The sequence below is a fragment of the Apis florea genome, unplaced genomic scaffold (assembly GCF_048593485.1).
Source record: "Apis florea isolate Af1SG1 unplaced genomic scaffold, ASM4859348v1 contig_3696_pilon, whole genome shotgun sequence".
In the NCBI taxonomy this organism is placed as follows: domain Eukaryota; kingdom Metazoa; phylum Arthropoda; class Insecta; order Hymenoptera; family Apidae; genus Apis; species Apis florea.
In genome coordinates, this window is record NW_028256809.1 from 2561892 (window position 1) to 2577180 (window position 15289).

The 15289-nt window shown below is 34.2% G+C and overlaps 1 protein-coding gene across 2 annotated transcripts; it reads right to left on the reverse strand.

Moving 5' to 3' along the window:
* Positions 1 to 397: 397 nt before the first annotated feature.
* On the reverse strand, positions 398 to 7402 carry nAChRbeta1 (nicotinic acetylcholine receptor beta1). Of its 2 annotated transcripts, none has more exons than XM_012491764.3 (5): positions 6995 to 7402; positions 6776 to 6912; positions 6419 to 6573; positions 5272 to 6316; positions 398 to 5147 (listed from the first exon to the last, which is right to left on the reverse strand). In XM_012491764.3, exons 1-5 carry the CDS (start codon positions 7155 to 7157, stop codon positions 4983 to 4985), a joined length of 1665 nt encoding a protein of 554 aa, XP_012347218.1. In that variant the 5' UTR covers positions 7158 to 7402; the 3' UTR covers positions 398 to 4982. The 2 variants fall into 2 exon arrangements, with proteins under 2 accessions (XP_012347218.1, XP_086770852.1); XM_086914726.1 differs by having other exon boundaries at positions 7079 to 7364.
* Positions 7403 to 15289: the final 7887 nt, after the last annotated feature.

The window sequence follows — 15289 nt, forward strand, 5'->3', positions numbered from 1 at the left end:
TTCTCATGCATAATAAAGTACAAATCTTCTCGGCTCAACAATATTTCTTATTCTCTCTTACCCTCTCCTTTATATATTATTTATATACGTAATGTGATGAACAAGATAAACTAATATACGTTCGCTATTACGATCATCCTTTTCTCTAGTAGACAAGAGAGTAATATTCCAATCGTGTTCCTATTTTTAAATCTTAACAATTTCGAACACTTTACATCGTACCAACTTATAAGAAAAAAAAAAAAAAAAAAATCTCTCTCCGTTATTATTTTCAATAATAAATGTTCGTGATAATTTTTCAAAAATTCTATCGAACGTTCCTCTTTCCTCTTTTGTCTTTTTTATTCTTTTCAAACGGTTTGGCAAATGGTTAAAAATTTCATCAAGAGAAAAAACATTTGGAATTCAGAAAATCGTTGATAATCAACTTATCATCGTGCTTAATTTGAAGTAGTAGCTTTAATATGATTTTTTTATTATACTCTAATTTGAGATATTTCTTATCAAGTATACAGTTATACAGGGTGTCTCGTATTTTTCTCACCAAACTGCAGGAGCATATAATTTATGTTAATGATAAATTTTACACGATAATTTATGATAATATTTAAATTTTCAAGATTTCAAGATTTTACATCTAATTGCAAGTTTCATAAATGGACTCTTATTGCAAACTTTATATAAAAGAGTTTTATTTTCGAATAAATTTCGCACTTTGATGCAAAATTTGTTGCTTGTTCATCAATCAGCCTATGTTTAATATTTTTGTTATAAATAGACTGTGAATTTTTATGAAAATTTGAATATGTGAAAGTGATATGAAATGCATGTACAAAAAAATACACAAAATATCCAAAGTAGAATGCACACTGTGAATTTCAATTTGGATAAGCGTCCACTTATAATTTTGCATTAAACTCGTCACTTATTCTTCTGCAATGTTGGTCGAAAAATTAGGAAACGTCCTGTATATTCATATAGTGTTAATCCTACACGAATGAAATTATATCTAATAGGTGAATTAAGAAACAGTCTAAATATTTGTCTAAATGTAGACGAGTGACAGGAAATATATTGAGAAATTAACGATGCAACGTTCGCCAAGATAATGTATATTCAAAAATGGAAGAAATTAGTGGAAATTCGTTCAAATGTTTATTAATTAGCGGTACTCACGCCTTTTTTGTGCGATAAATTTCAATATGGTACGGTTTGATTGTTGTAACGCTGATAAAATGATTTCCCTTAGACATTTAATTTTAACGATAACTAGATTTATAGTTCGAGCTGGAATAAGCTTCCAATTGCTACACGTGAGAATCAATGAGAGTATTCTTACAGAGTTTTTCTTATCATATAGAAAAAGAATATTCTATTCGTTTAATTTTTTCGATTTTATTAAATGAAAATTCAGTTTTTCAATGTACTGTATGTTCATAAGACAGGGAATGCTTGGAATAATTAAAATACTTATAGAAAAGCATTGTTACAATTATTGGAAAATTAATATTTACACATATTGAGAAAATTTAAATTATACTTTTAAATATAATTTTAATAAATATTGTATTTAATTGTGTACGACTTATGAACAGGAGAGTACATTAATAAAAATTGTTTGCTTAAATTGTTTAATGAGAAACTTAAAAAATATATTGAAAATCCAAAGTGCTAATGATACACAATAATAACGTTGTACAATGTGGCATTATATTATTTTTAAAAAAATTTATACGTGTAAAATGATATTATAACCCTAAAATATTTGATATTATCTTTTCTTTTCTTTAATAAAACTCATTGTAATTAAATTATGATAAAGAGAAAAGTATTTAAAAGTAAAGATATTATACAAAGAAGATTTGGATCAATTTATTCTAGAGTTAATCGAAAATGCCAGTTGCAAAGGTTTCTTATTTTAATTTGCAATTGAGGAGAAAATTTTCAGGAAAAAAGGACTTTTGTAAAAGTTAAATTATCTTTCGCAATTTATATAGAGATATTTTAAATACAATATAAAAAAGAGAAAAAAAGAAACGTAATTTAATTTTGTATTCTCTTGATATCAAAAATTTAAAAAAAAATTATCTCTCTAATCCTTTTTAAATTTCATTCATTTCATTCATTAAACAAAGATTTAAAGAAGAAACATAAAAGTCCAAATTAATCTTCCTCTTCTTCAAAAAACTCCTCAATTACTTGTAATGAAATCAATTTAACATTAAAGGATGTTGATATATTCATACGAGACACATATTTGAGAATAACAAGATGTTTCTAACGCAAACTTCAAATTAATCTTTCTAATAACTCGACGAATTAACCTCGGCCAACATTTTTGTACTTTTGCAATTTTGTCGTTCCTCCAAAGATATCTCTCAAATATATGTATCGCACATCCTGTAATCCAAGTAATAACACGATTCGATTCGAAACGTTCAATCGTCTCGTAAAAATCATCGTTTAAAATCGTCTCATTGTGATTCTCGTACACATGCATACTTCGCATACTTCTCTTGAGTGAAACAACGCTATAAAATATATAGAATTAAAATGTATAGAAATGAACAAGCATCATCTAATTACTCCACTTCACTTCGGGGGGACTAAACACTAGTTATTGTATCTCTGTTCAAGGAAGACACGTGTCACCCTAACGTTACTCTAAATCTCGAATGATATCTCATACACATCAGGATGATTTCCATACAAGCGAGGACAACGAATCACAAACGTTCAACGACGAATTTTGTTAAAACGTGGGTCTCGTGTTCTCTTTTATTTCCATCCATGACCCGAACTCCGAAGAAATTATCCATTTTTTAAAGATCTTTTACCGTTTAAAGTTCAGGTCGTTTCTTTTTTTTTTTTTTCTTTTTTTCTTTTTTTTTCTTTGGAAGATTCAGAATCGATTTATTTTATTTTATTTTATTTTATTTTTTTTTTTTTTTTTTACGTATAAAATTATGAAAACGATTTACATGCGATTTGAACCGTTTCTTATTAATCAAATTTAGAAGTATTTCGTTTCGAAAAGAAGCGAATGTTGTTCGATAATATTAGGTTGTTGCATATACCCTATTTTACAAATATATATATATAAAACTATTTAGAATTTGACGATTTGAAACTAGTTAAATGTATCGTAATTTTTAATCGTGCGTTATATCATTGTAGTATCGTTGGATTGTGATATAATTAGTGATATAAGAGAGAATATAAATTCTTAATAATGCGATATCGCGTATTGTAAAATTATAACATTATAACAAAATATTTATACTTTAACATTAAATTCAAATGCTTCTTTCACACGTTTTTAAACATGTTTAAACAGTTTTTTTTTAAATGTCAAAAGAACAAACTGTCATCATGTGTGTGAAAAATTAAATTGGCAAATATAAGCGTGAAAAATAATTATCTCGATGGAGATAAGGTGGATTCAATTTATCGAATCAAGTTTTGATTAATATCACTTTCATCAACCCCTTAATCGATTATTTTTCACCACGATATATAATCTAAATGTAAATCTTTAAATAAGTATTATACATATTTTGACATTATAATAATTTCGAAGCAACAAAGATCATCGAATACAACGTTAAAGTATTAAAAATCACTTTAATCTGCAACAACTTAATATTTAGACATTTCCATCGGTGGACAGTAGAGATTTCAACGGAATTAAAATGGAAAAGTTCGTACATTATATACAGTAACAATTGTGGGATAATCACATATAACAATTGGGATAATCCGCGAGGCACAACTGTAGGCGATACATATGAGAAAATCAACGTTCGTTAAATCGGTAACCACAAACACCCTTTGCGTTAATGGAGCAAAACTTTCTATTAGAGAAAACATGACCGTTTTAACAATCTTCTGTATATTATACACGTAGCTTACGTGGGTATCATATATATTCGTATATGACGTTGCTTTCCTTATTTTTCTCCACTTTTTCCTCCTTTATCTTTATTATTAACGATTATGTGTACGCAGGGCCGTGACATTGTGCTTTTAATGTGCGCTTCCGCTGCGGCGTCCTTTCTTTCTTTCTTTTTGTCTGTTTGAAAAATTTGGAAAAGTTGTTGTGGCTCGCATCGGTATTGAAATATTAGATGTTTCGGAATTGCAAAGTTCGATTTGAAAAGTTTTTGTAAAGTTTGAAAATTCATAATTTTGATATTTGAAATTAATAAATGCATAGATTCATGAACGAAATCAAATTCGATCGTCATTCCATCTCTGGATTGAAATACAGCACGGCCAACTTGTTCCACAAATCAATGATGGAGTAAAAAAAAGTCGAAAGTCATTTCGAACGTTGCCACGGCCCTTCGATGTTCTGGATCGCATGATGATTGATCAAACACGAGTTCTGCTAGATTACAATAATGGCAACGATTATTTGCACGATTAATATCAAAATTATTTGATGTCTACGCTCTATGCTTATTCCTTATTCCCGATTAACCGATTAACTCATCTAGGATGCGACGGGGGTATTAATTTTAATATTGGATTCTTAAGCACTCAGTTCGTGTCGAAGGAAGACAATTCAAATCGTGATTATTAATTTCAAGACGCAATTATTTAGAATCAATACGATATTTAAGTTTCGATAAAGAAAATAATCTGGACTGATTGAATTATAGAATGAAACTTAATTTAGTTTCTCGCTAATCTGGACGATTATATACGACGAGTGCAATTGAGCTTTTCGTTCCTTCACAATTTTCGAATCTTCGTGTTTCAACTTATCGCCATCCATTCGTGATCATCTTACGAAATTTCTACAAGCAAAGACGAAATCCAGAAACAAGAGAAAGATCGAAACAATTTTTCGAAACAAGTCGTGAAAAAAATGAAGAAAGCTTCAAAATAATGCTAATTTCATCCCATAGATTCGACGTATAATTTTATACAAAAGAGGATATTACGAGAAGATGATGGCGTTCCTAGATCCTAGTAATTTATTTTCCACGGTAGATCTCTATTATATGATCCTGGTCCACGTACTCGAAGATGTGAGGCGCGTCCATCAGGATCCCGATCGTACCCGCGGTCGTCACCAGGAAGAAAATGTAAAGCTGCAGTCGGTCGATCACCATCGCCACGTACTTCCAATCTTCCCTCGTCTGAAAGGATGAATAAAATCAAGAATGATTCCTCCCTAATCTCTACGCACGTCAATCATCAGAGCACAACGAAAATAAAGAATTATTTATATCTTTAATTTAAGAAGAAAAGTTTCGATCGAACCTGTATGTACAAATCTTCGTTCCTCAGATGCTCGGCAATGAACTCGACAGCCTCGGTCGCTTTGCTGGCTTCAGGGCTCAACAGGACCGAATCAGAGCTCTCGGATCCCCTTCTGTCGGCCAGGCCTTCGCCACCTGCCGCGCTGGAGCTGCTCGTCGTGTGATGCACCTTCCTGTTGATCTTGCAGTTCGGATGATGAAGATCGGACAGCTCCATCACCTCCATCTTCGATTTCGTCAACGAGGTCGGCAGGTGTTTGGGCAGCTCTGTCGGGCTGCCCGAGTAAGTGGAAGTGGGCAACGTCACGTTTGGGATCTCCATCATCCATCTGAGACGGGTCTTCTTGGGCCTCCTCATCATCAGTATGGTGGGCAGATACTTCAAGAATATCTTCCTGATCAACTGCGGCATCCTGTGGGTCCTCGGCCCGCGGAAGTTCCAATTGATGATGATCACCGTGACCAGGATGCTGACCGTGTTCATGATGAAGGTGAAGAGGAGGTACTTGGCTATTAAAGGGAGCACCAACGAAGTCGGGGGCAGGATCTTGCTGACAAGCAACAGGAACACGACCAACGAGAGGAGGATACTGATGCCCAGAGTCACTTTCTCACCGGCCTCGGCTGGAAGGTAGAACACCAGCACGCAGAGGAAAGAGATGAGCACGGTAGGCAGGATCAAGTTCACCGTGTAGAACAGGGTTTTGCGTCTGATTATTATGTAGAAAGTGATGTCCGTCTCGGTTGGAAAGTCGCCTTTGTAGGTGTTGAGGTAGGCAGGCACGTTGATGATGTCCCAGGTGCCGCTCTTCCAATAGTCGGACAGGTCGACGAAGTTCTTGTTGTTGTACAAGGCCAGGGAGACTTGGTCGCCGTTGAACGTCCAGGAGCCGAATTTCATGATGCAGGTTTGCTGGTCGAACGGGAAGTACGTGACGTCGATGGTGCAGGAACTCTGGTAGATCGCAGGTGGGACCCAGAGCACGTCGCCGTTTGGATAGATCAGCACGTTGCTCTTGTAGCGCACCTCGTAGTTCCCGTCCGCGCTGCAATATATATATATTTTTTTTTTTTTCAGAAAAGAGTACGTAAAATCGAGATGAGAAAATTAAAAGAGTGCGTCGTTAAATCCAAATTTAATTACGTACTTGTTAAATAACACGATGTCCGGTTTCCATACTTTGTCAGGTGGCAATCTGAGTACCCCGATACCGCCATAGTCTGCCTCGTCCCATTGCAACTGATAATCCGTCCAGATAAATCTCAACCAAACGTTCGACTTCATAATTTGATTTTTCTCGTTCTGAAAAACGACTCGACATTTCTGCCTCGAAATTCAAACTCTTGTATTGTAACCTAAATTCAAATCTCTAACCACAAAAAAAAAAAAAATGCACGCAGAATGCAGAAAAATGAGGAGAAGAAGGGGAAAAGAAAACTCTTACGCTCCTTCTGACAGCCACCCCTACAATACACCCGAGAATGAAAGGCGAGAAATCACTCACCACGTTGATCAGCTGCACGAAAGCGAGGCCGAAATTCACGTGCACCTTCTCTGTCATGTTCTGCACAGGTCTAATGAGTTTGTTGTATCCTCTGAACAAGTCTCGCACCAATCTTTCCTCATCCTCGGAACAGAGACCTGTGAAACAAGGTCGATTAACACCCAACACGAACGGGAAATGAAGCGAATCGGGAAAAACTGATCGGGGAATGGAACGAACCGACGCAGAAAACGGCCGAGATGAGGAGAATACGCGCGAGTCTCGAGGAAAAATGCATTTTTGGACAGGTTTCAGGTGTCCCACCCGTAGCCAACCCGTAGACACCCCAACAGCCACCGCCACAGATCAATATGAGTACGCAGACGCTGGCCAATAAGTGCATTTCCTCTCTTGCCGCCCGTTACTCGGTCGTCCACCTTCTTCCATGCTCGTCAAATTAATCGGCCAACCCTTTCACAACGTTCGTCACTTATTCCCTCTTGTTGTTGCAACTTTTTCTCCTTTTTTTGTGTGTGTGTTTTTTTCCTCTTTCTTTCTTTTTTTTTTTTTCTTCGTATTCACGAAACACGACGCAGACCGGAGGGTTTATTTGGCGCGACTGGGGCGCGACTCGTTTAGGGGGTTGATGGGCAGGGTTGTTCACGAGTGATACGCTTCACAGATGCGCAGTCTTGATGCTCTCCGCGCGGATGCGAGCTCTGCTTTATCGAGGGATTCTGGACAAGTTGGGGAGGCGGGTGTTGGGGGTGGAATATTCGTTGGATCAAAGGAGTCACTTGGTGTTCAGGCTTTTTTTTTTTTTTTCTTCTTTTTAATCGCTTTGAAACTTTCGGCTTGGCTCGAAATTGGTTTTCTAAAAAGGTGTACAAGTGAATTTTTTTATTTTTTAAAGATATATAAAGATATATATATATATATATATATATATATATATATGTATGTATGTAGGTGTCCATCTGTTGGGAATTATTATTTATGGTAGAGTTTAATTGAAATTATGATGAAAATTTTCAGTTTATTAGTTATTTATTATATTAGTTGTTCAAACGTGATTCCAGTACGCGATTAATGAAACTTTTATTATTATTATTAACTCAAATTTTTTAAGAATAATATAATAAATTTTATTTTCATTTCATTCTAAGATTTGATTAATTAAGATTGATCGTTATGTAATAATGTAATTATTCCACGAATATTTTCATCAAAGTTGGAAACGATTATCGACGCACAAGCACGCAACCAGGAGCTGTGCAGTACCGCACTCTGTGCCCGTGTTGCGAACAATTTTGCAGGGAAAATCAAATCCATCAAACTTCGAACTAATAAATTTGAATCGAATTGAACGAAACGAGGTAAATCGAGTCATTTTTAAACAAGATAATAATCATTTTAATGAATTGATAAAAAATATCTCGTTCTAAGAAGAAGAAGTAATTGAGAAAGTAATTCAATTGCAGTCATAGAAAAAATTAAATAAATCACTCGTTAAATATATCTAGAATTGTTGTTAAATATCAAAGTGTTTCTTCTTCTACTAAAATGGATAAAGAAATGGATATTTTTTTTTTTTTTTTTAATGACAATCGATAATGGAATTATTCTTGTATACGTAGAATTTAATTTATGCCAAATCGAAGATACGTATTTGCGATTCAAGTTTTCCTTTATCTTCTTTTAACCAGGAATCCATCCTAATAATTCAACCCTTCGTTCGGTAAATCTGAAAAGAGGCTTTCATTTATAACTTATTCACCGTTCATTGTTCCCTTTTTGATTGTACAATCTCTCGAACTAATTACCGTGAAATTTCCTGCGTTCCACGTTAAATGTGAACCCAGAATCGACAATGTTGCCAAGCTGCGTGGTCGAAACGCTGCCAGAGATACAATTATAGGTTATTTCGGAACAACTGGTCCTCGTGCTAACGGATAGAGATCGGAAATAGAACTGGAGTGGCAACATTATATCGGGGCAGAAAAGCTGCTGTCTTGATAAAAGATAAGATAAAAGAGGAGGCTTTCACGATTGTTTCAGAGAGAGAGAGAGAGAGAAGGAAGATTTGAAAGGATACATTTAAATTTCATTCATCTTTCTTGTTTCCAGTAAATATATGTGTGTATGTGTGTGTATATATATATATAAAAAGATAGGAAATGAATTAATAGAATTCTACTCACCATTATCGTAACTGCAAGATGAAATAATGATGTTCATCTCTTCGTCGTTATCATTAACAACAATTTCATCCCTTTGTTTCGTATAATTATAAATTCTGACAAACTTTAGTCAATAATTATTAGAAAATAATTATTTCACGCGTGATAAACGAACGTTTAAAAATCGTGAAATACGTCATCTAGTGCGATAACGTTATATAAATTAAAATTTCCAACTTTTTACTGATTAATTTATAATATAATTGAATTTGCTTGTAGAACCGAGTTGTATACCGAGTCGAGCCTCCAATTTGGAATTTTAATTTCACATGCGTTGTTATAAGAAATTGCAACTATTTTGATTGAAATTAAAATGCCATTCGAGCATCGGATCATCGTATATTTTATTTTCCTTCTCCTTCCATCTTCTTCTTCATACTCTTTGTTACTGAGCAATTTCACTTTTGCCTCGAACTGATCGCGATATCATTAACGAAATCTCGCGCATTCGCATTTTTATTACCTTTGTCGAAGCAGTTTCGATCGAGACGAAGAAAAAGAATCGAATGATAACGAGGATAAAACACAGAGAGAGAGAAAGGCAAACATCGATAAAGCGCAAACTTCGAAATATCGAAATTTATTCCCAAATAACCGAAACCCGATCATCCAACGACTCTCATCTCTTTCTTACCCCGCCATAAACATCCCCTATACCCACCATCGAACCGAGCAAACACATTCCGACCACGAAACATCCGAATTGATCCGCGAAACGATTCGAGGCATCCACGATTTTATCGCCGAACGTGCTCGTTCCTATGGCAACTTTGCCTAGCATCGACGACTGTAGCCACCTCCTCCCCCTCCACTGTTGGATAACCATGCGTGTTCAAACGTGGAAAAACGCGAAAGTTCGAGCCGATCTGTCTCGATCTCGGCCAGAATTGGTCACTGAGAGATTAATCAATATCTCGAATGAACATGCTTTGCTTACTAAATTTACATATACGAAGACGTATATGTTTTCAATCGCGAGATCGTTCGAATATTTTCCAAAAATAATTTATTTCTCATCCCAAGTTTTATCATCTGTTTCTAAAAATTATTCAAATGTAAAGATTCGTCCAACTAATTTTATCATCAACCACAAAATCGTTGAAACTTTTCCCTAAGATTCAGGTCGACGTTATTATTGTTGCATACGATGTGAAACGATGCGCCATCACGTATCGTGGTACACTTTGAGAGAAGGAAGGGAAAAAGGAGAAGGGAAGATAGAAAGAAAGGAAAGGAAAAGAGAGGCGCGTGTCAAAGCCGAATTATTAAAAAAGCAATGGGGGGAGGGGGTGGGTCGCGTGTCGCCTTTGTCGCGGTATCTTCACCGCCCTGTTTTTATATTTAAACATCCGAGTGAAATCGAGCGAGAGGCTACCGATCCTTTTCGCCTTTCTGCTCGTCGATGTTTCTGCACGAAATATACGGAATTTTCCTTACTTTTGCGATGTTCTCTATTTCTGCACTCGTGTATAAACATTGGACAAGTTGATCAAGTTTTACGGGGGATTATAAGCCAGATGAATTTTCGTACGATTTTGTTGTTGGCGGTGTTTGCTCGTGACAACGATACTGCGAATATTAACACTGAGCCTACCAGTAACTTTTACAAATATTTAAACGTGCTTTATCAAGCTTTTTTGACTTTTCCGTGCATGCAATATATTCTTATTAATATGTATACAAGATGACAATTGAAAGTAGTAGTAACAAATAATAATAAATAATAATAAGAGAGTGTAGGCTCAAGAAGAAAGAAAATCTCGATGAGATTATGATTTTGTTCCTTTCCATCATGGAAAGCTTTGTTTTCACGACTTGTTGAGTCATGTTTTTTAATTTTAATATTGTTATATAACTTCACGGTTCGTAAATAATTTGAGGAGAAGTAAAATTAAATTATTAACAACTTAATAAATAGCCTTGGAGTTTATTTGAAAAATTATTCCAGAAATATCGATCGATATATGCTTGGTTATAGAAAATTTTTATGATTCGTAGCGTTTAATGAATCGCAATTTTCCTTGCTTCAAATTAGTTATACGTTTGTACAGATTGCATAATTGAGAACGTTTCCCCGACGAAAATATTCCATCTCGCGGAAAAATTTCATTTCAAAATTCGCGGTTGGCTCTCGTTAACGATATTCATTCTTATTCACCTTTCCGCGAAAAAGAAGAAAAATTGAGATGGAAGAAGATTGAAATTAAGAAGTACAATACGAAATTTGAATTTCTTAAAACTTCTTCCACTTCTTTACACGTGAAATTATGCTATATCTCGTAGTTAATTCTCCGTGTAGATACGTAATTTTTAAATATTCAAATTTAATATTTCATTAGAAATCCGCTAATAATCTTGCCACGTAAAGAATCCACGTAATCTTTCAAATTAGCACACAAGTTTCAAATTTAATCTACACGTATTCCCCTGATATCGATTTTTAAAAACGAAAAAGAACGAAGATTAAACACACAGTCGAACGGTTGAAATCTTAATGAATGGAATTCGTTCGTTAAAAATAGCATATTTCGATCTTAAATAGAAACACGTTTAAATAGGAAATGAAATGTTTAACGTTCGTTTAAAATATTTCAGCAGCTTTTTTCCAAATATTTCCCCTAAAACAAATAACACTTAATCGTGAATTACACGATTAGTTTAAAATTTCGTTCATTCTCCAATCTGTCGAAATTTCGTTACCATGGATCGAAACGAATGGTCATTACCTGTTAAATATCGGATGGACGTAATCACACGGATCCCCGGAGAAAAATAAGTGGAAAATTTTCAATCAGCCGCAATTACACTTCTCTGTTCCCCGGCTTTCCATTCATTGTCAATCCTTTTGTGTTCGCGTAATGGGTTCGTATATTCGTCTAAAAAGCCAATAAAGATACTAGATGGTCGTTCGTTCATTCAACGAATTAAAATTCTGCTCTCCCTGCTCCATATATATTTTGATGGGATTGTTGAAATGCGTTTTTTATCACGACGATGTAGGATGAATGGGGACATTTAAGAAAGACGGTTAAGTGACGATTCCAGTGTTAATTATTTTTCTGCCTTCGTGATTCTTTTGAAGTATTTTGTTTTTCTTCATCGCGTTGTTTAATTGAAATTTATCAGATAAGCATTTTCTTTGGAGAAAATGGACGGTTCGGACTACCTCGTGGAATAATATTTTCTGATTTTGAAAAAAATTTAAAAACCTCGTTCAAAGAAATATAAAATACAAAATGATATTCCTTGGAGAAAGTATGATAATTTTAATAATTCTGATTTTAAGAAGCTCATCTTGAAAGAGTATATTGATATATTTACAAAAATTATAATCATGATGATGTAATACGTACAAATTGGCTGTGAAGAATATAATTTAGTTTAAAATTAATTCGCTAAAGTATAAAATTTAAAAATTCTTGGCTTCATTGGTTCTGGACGAGTGAGCAACATTTCCAGAAGAAATAGAGAATTCGTGGAATACGAGGATAGGTTCATCGCTGGTGGTTACATACGTTCAATAGAAGTTCCCAACTGATTGCTAACATGTTACATTTGCTACGTTTATTGGGTTTAAAAGTTTACCCAGTTTAAATGAAAGTTGTTTTACGTTGAAATTCGGTTCCGCACCAGAGGCTTTTTAACAATACCATCTAGGATGGTTATTCGAGTAACTTTAGAAACGAAACTAAAACTCGAAACGTATCGTTTTCGATAGAAAACGACGAGAAAGGGTGCTGAAAACTGTTATAAAATTAAATATTACATCAGAAAATTATAGACAAAAGGGGAGAATAGATATTTAACGCTTTTTGCCAATCTCTTCGTATCGATCTTTCATTCTTTTTTATTTGATCCAAGTTGATATTAGAATTGTCATCAGCCACGACATAACTGGGTCAGAGTGATATCAAAGGCGAAATCTCGAGCTCGTTAACATTTAAGCCCTTTGTCTAATTGAATATCGTTTGCCTATTGATCCAGAACCATTGCCTCGACGTCTTCAATTAACTACCAAGACTCGGATGGCTTTGCTGTGGAAACTGCATCTTTCTAATCTATCGGACGACGTATTTGAGAAATCGTCTTGAGAAATATCAAAATTAATTAGATTAAATAGCGAATTACTTTCACACGCTGCAAATGGTAGTAAGTTTCAAGACAGATGTAATTTCTGCAACTTAATTTGAAATACTTTACACGTTGAATAAACATAAATAAAGGAACAGAAACGTTTTCCAATTAAAGTATACGATATATGTATAAATGTGGGGAAGTAGAAACCCTTTGATTTAACTGCAAACTGTTCAAAATAATGAAAAAAGAATTTTCCTATCGCAAAGATTTATAAGTTAATTATAAAATAATTAATCTTTCGTTTGTTTGGTACAGAATTGAATCGAATAAAAATCGTCTTCATCCGTTTTGAAATTTAGAATGAAGCAAAGAAAATTTATCAGTTTGCATCTCGCTTTTTTTAATTCCATCGACGCAATTTGACGCTGTTCAAATCGCGATCCCTCTCCTTATCTCTCCTAGCCTCCTCATTTCCACGTAATTACCAGTCTAATTTGCATACAGTTTTCTTAAACCCACCCTCGTTCGCCTGATGGGATCCTCCTCGCTGACATCAGCGGTTTTCAATCGCACAAGGGTTTGAAACAGCGGAGCGCGCTAATCTCGAATAGAAATTGTCTGTCGAAATTGTTCGTGTTCGAAATGTACGTAATAAAGGCGTATCCTATCCCGAATTCCATTATACGCACATATCCTGCGTGTTCTGCAGACGCAGCTTCGTGAAATCACCGGTTGTCCCGTCCATTCCGAGGAAGATGTTGAAAATTAAATTTACCTTATGGATGAATTAATTTCTTCAGGGATGTTGTAGAGTCGTGGAGTTCAGCTCTTTTGTTGATTAAAATTATTCTTAATAAAAATAAATTCAAGCATTGAACTCTTCAAAATCTTTTAGTATTAAAAAACAAAGAACAGTGGTAATTTATTAATTTTATTGATGACTTGACAATCATTCGCCTTTAATATTTTTCTATTCCTCCTTTTTCTTCTTTTTTGATTTTATTTAATTTTCGAGTCTCAACGTGTGGCGACAAAGGAAAGAGAATTTAAAATTGAAATATTTTTGCAACGAGAATAAACGTGGATTTCCAAATCCCTTGATGTCATATAACGTTTCTGGCACGTCATTGCACCGTTTGGCATGGGGTACGCATAACGTGCCAGGAAAATTTCGTTACGTTAAAGAATTAATATTTTCATTAAGTTGTACTTTCTGCTAGTATTTTCATTACAATCAATTAAATTTGTTGTACACCATTTGAGATTGTTATTGTCAATGTGTTAGAAAAAAAGAAAAGGAATTTTTCTCTTATATGAAAATATTATTTCAAAGAAATGGAAAAGTATCTATTAGTTTTATAATTTTTCTTTTTTTTTTACACATTACTTTCTCCTCGATCTTCTTCCATTTTTTTTTTTAAGTAAATTTCGAATCAATATACATCTCTACATTCAAAACCTTCATATTTCGTTTTTTTATCCAGCACTATCAGAAAATACAGAAAAAGTGGTGCTCCAGAACGAAGTTTCGCTTTTTGCTACACTTTCAAAGAGTTAAAAAAAAAAAAAAAATGAAAAAAAAAAAAAAAAAGATCAAATTCCATTGTATAATTCCAAGAGGCCACCACCATATATTCATTTAACGAATATATAGGTTGGTCCACGTGTGTCACTACTTTATTGAAACCGAAAAAAAAAAAGAAGAAAAAAATCTAACCTCCTCCTCCCCCCCTCGGCGAATTGCATTAATTTATTAGCTCTATTGGCGGCTACGAGAGGATCATCAATTAATCGTAGTGGGAAACAATGACCGCCTCTGTACAGCAAACAGCTGTTCCAGATTCGTTTGCGAATAACACAGCCTAACAATAGATAAACTGAATGATCGATAAACATTGAACAAAGGAACAATCTAATTTAATCTGAACAGTAGCGATATTTGCGCTTCTAAGTGATATGAGAACTGCTAGCATCTACTAATCATGATATTGGGATTATATGTAATCTCGATTTGTTGAGGTTAATTGATAAATCAATCTAATAAATTTGAAAATATGTATGGGAATTATAAAATTTTGTTAATTGAAAACGTATCTCAACGTGACAAAGAAATATTTAAAAATTATAATTGATGCATCTGCTGACGAAAATATTTATTCGTTAAAGTGTTGATTGTTTAAATATTCTTATGATTTTTATTTAAAATTCTATTCGTATA

Excerpts from the sequence above, each read along its gene's own strand:
- nAChRbeta1 (XM_012491764.3), bottom strand. The coding sequence starts at position 7,157 with ATGCACTTATTGGCCAGCGTCTGCGTACTCATATTGATCTGTGGCGGT. Across the intron at positions 6,317-6,418 it reads GACATCGTGTTATTTAACAA|CGCGGACGGGAACTACGAGG; the intron begins GTACGTAATTAA and ends TATATATTGCAG. Across the intron at positions 5,148-5,271 it reads ACGAAGATTTGTACATACAG|ACGAGGGAAGATTGGAAGTA; the intron begins GTTCGATCGAAA and ends TCATCCTTTCAG.